The 9892-nt window shown below is 57.2% G+C and overlaps 1 protein-coding gene across 1 annotated transcript in view; it reads right to left on the reverse strand.

Annotated features, from left to right (window-relative positions):
* The window catches only part of CYTH4 (cytohesin 4), a 31839-nt gene that overhangs the window by 6218 nt on the left and 15729 nt on the right, over nt 1-9892 (reverse strand). Inside the window, exons 5-7 of the mRNA XM_014448856.2 lie at nt 9317-9591; nt 7528-7640; nt 5882-6030 (exon numbers count right to left, since the gene is read on the reverse strand). Of these exons, the coding sequence (XP_014304342.1) occupies nt 5882-6030; nt 7528-7640; nt 9317-9591 (537 nt within the window). The remainder of the gene's footprint in view (nt 1-5881; nt 6031-7527; nt 7641-9316; nt 9592-9892) is intronic.

A 9892-nucleotide genomic window follows, 5' to 3' on the forward strand; every position in this document is an offset into this window, starting at 1 on the left:
GGGCCTGGCCCTGGCTTTTGCAGCTTCGGGCAGTTCCTGGGCCCTTTGGAGCAATCTCCTCCTCTCCTGGTAAGCTCACCGGGGTCCCTGCCCTCCTGGGGGAAACTCCTCCTGGTTTCCCAAGCCTCCGTGGTCCTCTCCACACACCCCATGGGCCCCCCCCCCCCCCCCCCGCCTCACACAGAGCGAGAGGAGGTCAGCGCCTCGGATACTGTGTGGACGCCGCATGCGTGGCCCCCACGCTATCAGTATTCCAACCTCAGCTTGTTTGCTGGCCTTGACCTTCCCAAATAAGGGAGCTCCTCCAGGGCAGGCCTGGGTGTCACCCTCACCCCCGCCCCAGCTTCCCCAGGGCCTGGCCTAAAGCAGGTCGGCAACTGTTTGCTGACTGAATGGATGCTGCTCCCCACCCACACCCACACCCCCACCCACACACCCCGCCTGGAATCCCAGCACTGGGCCCTCTGGGTTAAAATCCCAGCCCGGACACTCAGTGGCTGTGTGACCCTGAGCATGTCCCTCAACCTCTCTGAGCTGCTGTGTCCTTCTCCAATAAATGGAGAGAACAGGCTGGCCGGCCAGGGTTCTGGGGTAGGAAATAGACTACACAGGGTCACAGCCCCCTCTCCAAGTCAGGGTTCTGGGGTAGGAAATAGACTACACAGGGTCACAGCCCCCTCTCCAAGTCACAGAAGGTGATGAGGAGGGAGGAGTACAGCCCCCGCCTGCACTCCCTCTGCCAAGTGGGTACAGGTCAGATGAGCACGTCCAAGACTGCCACCCCGTGACGGTGGTGGAGACAAGGACACTCAGTGACTGGGACCTGTACACCCACCCACACGTTCACCTGTGCCTGCATGTTTGTGCATATACACACACACAGAAACACACACACATACACACACACAGAAACACACACACACACACACAGAAACACACACACATACACACACACAGAAACAGACACACACACACATACACACACACACATACAGAGAAACACAGAGAAACACCCCCACACAGAAACACACACATAGAAACAGATACAGAAACACACACACACATAGAAAAACATACACACAGAAACACACACATACACACGCACAGAAACACACACACACAGAAACATACACACAGACACACACACACAGAGAAACACACACAGAAACAGACACACACACAAACACACACAGAAACACACACATAGAAACAGACACATAGAAGCACACACACATAGAAATACGGTTGATACATACACATACATATAAGTGCAGACAGATACATACACACCACATAGATGCACACACTGGGGCACAGCAGCCAAGGGCAGGGCCTCCTTGGGCAACACCCCTGCTCAGGTGCAGCAGCAGGGCTTCAGGTGCCCTGGGTGGGGGCACAGGGGAGCCGGGGGGGTGGGGCTGGTCCGGCCAAAGGAGACTCTCAAGGTGAAACGCTGACCTCGGCTCTCAAAGGCAAAGGGCCTGTTCTGGGTGGGCTCTGACCGGGGGGCGGGGGTCCCAGAAGCGATTTCCGTTCTCTGTGGAGGGCTTTCTGGCCGTCAGAGCTGCTGAAACATGGAAGGAGCAGCCTGGGAGGGGCAGGAGCGCCTGTCACTGGAGGTGCGAGCCCGGGCTCAGGGCTCAGACCTCCCTTCGGATGTGGGTGCTGGCGATGGGTCATCCTCGTGCGTTTTGGACCCTCTGGGCACTTCATTTCGTAAGAGCTGCCCAGGCTTCCAAGTGTTTGGGGAGACATTCCGAGCTGTTTATTTCTGCTTCTGAAAACCAGAGGCAGCGCTGGCTCTCCATCCCCAAGATAATCAAATCTTTTCCTTCTGCCGCGTTGGTGTGCGCTGCTGTTCAGATGGTTGCCTCAACATTTTAAATGAAAAATCTAACGAGTGCTGCTTGATTCCCCCCAAGTTTTAGAAATGGTGTTTGCTTAGGGAAGGTCTTTCTGACCGAGCGCGGGGCGGGGGGAGGGGGGGTGGGGGGGGGCTTGCTCTGTTTGGAGCCCCTGCAGCCCCCAGAGCAGCCGCAAAGGCCCGCTGCTTCTCCCAGCCATGCCCTGCCTGGCCCAGCCTGGCCCTGGGAACTCCCGGGTGGCTCATGCTGGTTAAACAAGGGCTGCAGCAGGAGGCCTTGTCAGCGAAGCTGTCGGCACAGACAAATATTTGGAAGCCGGAGGAGGCGGGCAGGGGAGCCTGCCCGACACCCCCTGGGGGCCCTGGCAGCTTCTGCGCGCAGCATATCCGCCTGCACATTCTGCCCCCACAAGGAAAACCGCTCAGCTCCCCCACGTTTCCTGTATCTTATAAACACCAGCCTCCCACCCCCCAACCGAACACCCCTGCTCCTGCCGCCACCAAACTACGGGGCCAGGCTGACTTCTGCTGGGTGGGCACCATCAGACACTGGCATCTGTCCCTTTCCACGCCTCGTGTCCCTCTGGGGACTCACCCCACCCCAAACACACATTCTGTCTAGATTGCCCAGGGGTATTGACACCCACTGTCCCCACCCAGGCTCCAGGGCAGGGTGTGAACGGGTCCCTTCTGGCTCATCAGAGCATCTCATCCTGCTGGTCTCAGTGACTGGTTCAGGGAGGGACGGGTGACCGAAGCCAGCCAATCAGCCTGAATCCTGGAACTTTAGTTTAAACTGCTAAGCAAAATGGGAGCCTGGAGCTGCCCAGCCATCCCGGCCACAGCCTGGGGAGGGCCCCTTTGAGAGGAAAGCTGGCATGGAGGAGGGTGATTGACAGCACGAGAGACGGGGCCGAGACCTGCCCTCTCTGAGCACCTGGATCTAGCCACGCCTGAAGCCGACTGACCTGAAGACAAATTGATCCCTGATCTTTTCTGTTACAGGAGCTAGGGCTCCTCTAGCCAAGAAGCAGCTGTCAGCAGGGACACACAGCCAAGTCCTCTGTCCCTAAGTCGTGCCCCTGGTCTCTGCAGAGGGAAGGGCTCTGGGATCAGACAGACATGGCTTTGAACCTGAACTCCTCACAAACTATGAAACCCCTCCCTGACCAGCTACCCCTCTTGGAGCTCAGTTTCCTCCACTGTAAACTGGGGATGGTTTCTGACAGCCGCTCAGAGTCCTAAGGTGGTCGGGAGACTTAAGGAGAACGTGGAGTCCCTGGAACTGGGCTCAGACACGTCAGTTCTGATGGAGTCACTTGGACTCCACAGTAGAAGATGCCCTGAACTGGGAGGCTGTTCCCCTGCCCGGCCTCAGTTTCTCCACCTGTAACCCTCCTCCTTCTCCTCTCGCACCCTCGCTCCCTCTCTGGGCAGCGCTCTCACGGTAAGTGATTCCTCTCATTTCTCCAGCACCTGCCAAGTGCCAGGGACTTGAAGTGCATTATCTCTGCTTCTAGGGGTCGGCGTGAGATCAGTGCCATCAGCCCACTTCGTAGATGAAGAACCTGAGGCCCAGACTCAAGGTCATACAGCCGTAAAGGCAGCGCTGGGATTTGATCTTCCATCCTGAGTCCACGGCCCGTGCCTTTGCCCCGAGTCTCTTAGGCACTGTGCCCTGTGCCGTCACGAGGGCCAGGGAAGACCTGCTCGACCCACCCGTCCCCCAACCCCACCGCGCCCCTGCCCGAGCCTTTCCCAGCTGCGCACCCTCATGGTCCGCAAGCCCTCGGGTTGGCCTCTCGTTAGGGGCTGCACCTGCAGCAGCTTAATTCCTACATCGGGCTCTTCAAAGCACTACGGGTCCTCGGCAGGGCCCGGGCTGGGATCGCTCCATGAGGAATCCTTCCGCAAAGGGGCAACTTTGAATATCTGAGGGTGCTGAAAGCCGAGTCCTGGCTTTGCATATGAGGAAGAGGAGGCCCAGAGAGAAGGCGAGGAGACCCCCGCTCCCCCACCGTCCGGCCATCCACAGCAGCCACCTGTGAAAGCCTTGGATAGCAAGGGCCAGGCCTGGGTGGGTCTCCGTGTGTCCTGGGAGCTTCTGGATGAATTAGCCCCTCCAACTGTACCAGGTACTTTGCTAAATACCTTCCCTTCCTACACTGATCCTGGGAGCTGGGAGCTCAGGGAGGTCAAGCCACTTACCTAACGTCACATACCAGGACGTGGGGACCAGGACTCAGGTGTGGCCTGACCTCTCAGCTCTGCTCTGCTCCGTCCCTGCCTCTCTCAGTGGCCAAGGAGGAGGATGAACCCTTCCCAGACCCCCAGGCAGAGTCTGAGGCAAAACTGAGATAAGACCAGCCAGCCCTGTGAGCAGAAAGTTACAAGCTCCACACAAATGCAACGCATTGTGATCAACGAAAGGCTTAAACTGAGCAAAGATCCAGGAGGGAGGTGCTGGGAAAGGCTGCCTGGGGGCTGACGCTACCCTGTAGCACGGGGAGCCTGGGCAGGACTGGGCTGGCTGGCCATTAACTCATTAACTGCCAGACGCAGGGCCCAGCTTCCTGCCGGGAGAGCCATGATGAGATGAGTCAACAGTTCTCAAGCGCCTTTTACGTTTCAGGCGTTTTCCTAAGTGCCGGGTGTTAAAATCATTATTCATTCTTCTTACCAGTGGCACAAGCCACCAATTGAGCCCGTGCTCTGTCCCCGCATGGGCTGTGCCCTTTGCATCGAAAACATTGGCTCTCAGAGCAGCTCCGTGACACAGGCGCCATTATCCCTGTTGTCTGAGGGGCTGGTGGCTGGGAGAGGGTGAGTCATTCCCAAGGTCACGCGGCAGGCGGACGGGGGAGGCGAGATCTGACCAGAGCTCCCACCACAATCAATTTTCCCTTCTGGACTAAGAAGTGTGGGGGGCTGAGGGCCCTTCTCAGACAAGGGGGGGCGCCAGCATCATTCCGGACCCAGGCTCCCCCCGGCTTCTGCAGGAGGTACGCGGTGCTAAGCTGGGAGCGTGACCTTCACACTCTCCCCCCCTCACCCCTCCCGCTCCTGCCGGGCTCTGGCCTGGAGGGGACTGGGGCTCTATGGAGCTCTGGGCATGTCCAGTCGGAGAAATGAACTGTCCATTCATTTGTGCTGAGCCAGGCTCTGAATCTCACGCCAGTGTTTGCAGAACTGCTCCCGACTCCCTGTGGCCCATAGAAAACAGGCCAACTCCCGAGGCTGCCATCCAAAGGCCTGGACACTCTGGCCCCACCGTGCTGCCCATCACTGTCCACAGGCACCTGCACCCCAGCCTGCCAATCCGGACTCCCTTCCCCTCCCTTCCCCAACCAGGCCAGGCCTGGGTTCTGGCAGCTTCTTTCGGAAGTGACCTTTCTCTGCTTCTCCTCGGGGGAAACTCCTGTTCAGTCTGCAAGGCCCAGTTCAAAGTCACCTCCTCTGTGAAGTCTTCTAGGGTGACACCTTTCCCTGCCCCCAGGAGAGGGAGGTAGTGTCCTCTGCGTCTCCATGGCCGTGTTCCCATCGTGAGCACAGCACGAGTCACCCAGGGCTGTACTCCACCGGGCCTGGTGCAGGGTGGCAGGGTGGGCGCTGCTTGCCGAGGAGACAGGAGCCCTGGGCTCTGCTCAGCTCTTGAGCTGACGTGCAGCCTCCGGGAGACCTCAGCTTCCTCCCTCTGAAGGGGGGAGAGCGTGAGGGTTTTCAGCTCTGACGCACTAAGCATCTAAGAATCTGGGATTCCAAGAAATAGACTGGCTGCGTGAGGCGCCCTTTCTGGAAGATGTGAATGATGGGTGCCAGAGTCCCTCAAAGCTTGAGGCCTGGCAGGACCGCCTGGTGGTCTGTCTCTGAACATGGGGGCCACGTGGGAGGGGGATCCCAGGACCAGCCTCTTACGGGGGTCCATCTCCAGACAGTCGCCAACCTGATGGCTCAGCTCAGAGGAGCCCCCTCGGGCTGTCCATCAGTGACGGGGCTGGCGAGGCCACGCCCCCTTACCCGCAGCTGGTCCTCGGGCAGGTCGCTGCCGGCATTGATGCCGCGGTTCATGGACACAAAGCGCTCGAAGGGCGGCTTGTCCCGGACGTTGGGGTTGTGGAGGCTGGTGTTGAGCATGATGATGGAGAAGGACAGGACGTAGCAGGTGTCTGCGGGTGGGGACAGCGGGTCAGAGTCCTGCCCTGGCCGCTCTCCCCTCCTCTGCCCCGACTCCTAGGGATCAAGGCTCAGCCTCTCCAGGGCCCCCTCTCCTCCTGGCTTGGCATTCGAGGCCGGGCTCACCTTCCACTCCTACTGGACTCCCTGCTCCAAAGCCACTCCCGCGGCCACGGCAGGAGCCCACAGAGTCTCCCACCCTGCACCTTTGCTCTTGGGGGGCCCCTGCCAGCCATCCCCTCCACCTTTTCTACCCAGTCAAGTCCTCCTCTCGGCTCCAGCGCTCCGCCCCACCGAGCCCGCCAGCCCCTCTGCCCACGCTGTTCTCTGCCTCCCGGGTCTCGGAGAGCACTTATCGTTGGCACCACTGTTCAGGGCTTAGTCAGTGCTGCTTGGTAATCTGGCTGCATCGTGGGGCCCCTGTTCTCGGATCCAGATGTTCACGTGCGAGGCAGCGAGGTTGCGCGCTGGGCGGAGCATTTGGGAGGGAGGCGACTGCTGCTCTGGGGTGTGTGTCCAGAGCCAGGGAAGTCCAGCTATGTCCTGCCCAGGGCCTTTGCTTGAACTAGAACTCCTGCTCAAACTGCCCTTTATCCCCTTGACCTTCTGGAGAACTCTTATTCATCCTTCAAAACCCCATTCAGACCCCACTGCCTCTGGGAAGCCATCCTGGACATGCTGACTCCCCAGTCCCTGCCCTCAGACAGGTGTGCTGCTGCCCAGCACCCTGGGCCATCATTTCCTGCCTCCTCCCCCGAGGAGCATGAGAGGCAGCTCTGCCCAACAAGTGCCCAATAGAGGGGCTGGCACACAGCTGATGCTCAGTGAGGGCTTGGAATGATCTGGGCTCCCAGGGTCTGGGTACTTGGGAGAAACCAGAGGGAGTGGGGTAAGCATGGTGCTTTGGGAGGCAGATCTGTGCCTGGTGATGCTTAACCCTTTGAGTGCCCACCAATATCCTAGGAACTATGCTAAAATTGCCAAGGCATTTTTGCTGATTTTACAGCAGTTTAGGAAAAAAACTATGAATCGCAAGTAAATGAAGTTACATATTCAAAAACTTAAGGAAACCTTTACTACATTGACATATTTAGCAATATCATCATCACTAATAAAAGCAGACTTAGAACTGGACGCCGTTTCAAAGCTTTGATAGCGCTCCCGGCACTTTTGGCGAAAGACAGGAGGAGCGCGATCACGCTCCCCGGCACTCTAGGGGTTAAGCCAGTGGTTCTCAACCTCCCTAATGCCACGACCCTTTAATACAGTTCCTCATGTTGTGGTGACCCCCAATTTCATTGTTACAAATTGAACATAATTAAAGCATAGTGATGAATCACAAAAACAATATGTAATTATATATGTGTTTTCCGATGGTCTTAGGCGACCCCTGTGAAAGGGTCCTTTGACCCCCAAAGGGGTCGCGACCCACAGGTTGAGAACCGCTGGCTTAAGGGGTTCCGGAGCCCCGGTCCCGCCCACACTGGCACCTGTGGACTGGAAGACGCCTGGGTTGCAGAGGCAGTAGCGAGTGGCAAACGTCTCCATCATCCGGTCAATCTTCTGGGCCTCGCCCGGCAGCCGGAAGCTCCAGAGGAACTGCCTGGAGGAGGAACAGGGCTGTGGGCAGCAGGGTGGGCGGGGCTCTCGGGGGACCCTGGACAAGCCAGCCTGCCTCTCCCCGGCTTAGTCTCTTTATCCTGTAAACGGGCGAATCTGTCAGCCAAGCTCTGCAAGCACCGGGCATGCAGGAGGTTTCCAAGAAATACCTTTTTTTTTCTTCCCCCAGAATACAGAGCTGAGCTTGTGCTGCCCTCTCTGCCCAGCTGAGTCCTCGAACCGTTTGTGGCCCAGTACACCTCAGCCGGAGCGGGACTCTGCCTGCCCGGGTTCTGCAGCTCTCCCTGCTGGCCATCAGGTACTACGGTCTGACTGTGGGCCCTGGGCCAGCCCCAGGCACCCAGCATCTGCTCCATAAGGCCTTGTTGAGTGAGTGAATGAGTGAGCGAATGAATATTGAAAACTAGAGGGCTCTCTCAAAGAGCATGGCAGTTAGAGGGAAGGCCACATTGCCTGCATAGTGGCGGCTCCTTTCTTCTCTGCCTTGAAAACTCCTATTCATCCTTTAAAGCCCAGCTCAAAGGCCCCCTTTGGGGAGCTAAGTTTCCAAGATTCCCCAAATCAGTGATGGCGAACCTATGACACGCGTGTCAACTCATTTTTTTGGTTGATTTTTCTTTGTTAAATGGCATTTAAATATATAAAATAAATATCAAAAATATAAATCTTTGTTTTATTATGGTTGCAAATATCAAAAAATTTCTGTATGTGACACGGCATCAGAGTTAAGTTAAGGTTTTTCAAAATGCTAACACGCCGAGCTCAAAAGGTTCGCCATCACTGCCCTAAACACTTACTGTGGGCCCAATTCTAAGCACATTCTCACAACTGTATGAGGTTGGTACTATTATCCCCATTTTACAGATGAAGAAACAGGCACAGCGAGGTTTTGGGTGACTTGCCCAAAGCCACACAGGGGGTGAGTGGCAGAACGGAGATATGAACTGGGCAGTCTGGCTCCAGAGTTTGTGCTCCTAACAGATATGCTATAATGCCTCTGTAATTGTAAAAATAAAAATAAGCACAATAATATTCTATTAGAAAAGTAGAGGCCTGGTGCACAAATTCGTGCACAGGTGGGGTCCGCTGGCCTGCTGGATCGGGCTGATCAAGCTGGATGGCCTAAGGGAGGGGCCGCAGGAGGTTTGTTGGCCGGCCCTGCCCCCGATCAGGGTGTGTGTGGGGGGCGATCAGGGGTGGGGCTGGCTGGGGGGAGGGGCCTCGAGGGGTTGGCCAGCCCCACCCGCTGGTCGAACTCCCGGTCGAGGGATAATTTGCATATTAGTCTTTTATTATATAGGATAATAAGTAATAATAATGCAATAGACGCTAAGCTGTATTAATAAAATAAATAAAACAAGCACTATTCTGAAAAGTAGTGGGAATGGCAGTAATAATCGTTATAACAATTACAGTGATGAAGTATTATTATGGTAATGTTGTAACATAGTAATACCAGCAGCAGTAGCAGAAATGAACCAGGTGCTGTTCCAGGTGGTCCAGCCAATTGTCCCACCAGCCCCAGCTGCATGAGGCGGGCACTGCCATTCATTCATTTGGCTCCTGACACTTTGTGCTCTTAGCCGTGTGGCTCGTGATGCCCCCAGCAGCCCCCACCCTAGCTGTGCCACCATCGCGGGCAGGCCCTGGACCACTCACCTGAGGGCCTGGACGAGGTTGAGGTTGGCGAACTCGTGGCAGTCCACGAAGGCCTGGAGGACCTGCAGGTTGATGGGGTCCCTGGGGAGGGGGCAGAAGGGAGAGTGGGATGCGCTGGGGGACTTTCTGGTACGAACCGCCTGGAGGGGATGGAGGTGGGGGAGGGGCAGGAGGGGACAGATGTCCCCCTTCTGGGTCCAGCCTCTATCTGGCCTGCTCACATCTGTCTGACCCCACAGCACCCCCTCCCACGTGCACACCGTGCCCTCCCACACCTGAACAGACCCCCACCACTCCCACCGCTCACCAGCGCTGCTCTCACTCGGGATGCGAGTCTGGCTTTGGAGGGCTTTCCCTGAGTCAGCCCTTCCTCTGTCACTGCCCGCCTGGGACACCACTCAAGCCCCTTGATCTCCCCCAGCCCCAGTGTCCTGATCTGTGCAACGGAGACGACTATGCCGACCCCTGTGCCTCCCTCATCCCAGCTCTTAGACCAGGGGGTGCTGCCCTTCTTGCCACCTGCGCTCCCTGCTCGCTCAGGAGAAATGGGTCCTCTGGGGAGCCTGCGAGAAGGGT

This window comes from Myotis lucifugus, unplaced genomic scaffold, assembly GCF_000147115.1.
Source record: "Myotis lucifugus unplaced genomic scaffold, Myoluc2.0 scaffold_941, whole genome shotgun sequence".
Classification (NCBI taxonomy): Eukaryota; Metazoa; Chordata; class Mammalia; order Chiroptera; family Vespertilionidae; genus Myotis; species Myotis lucifugus.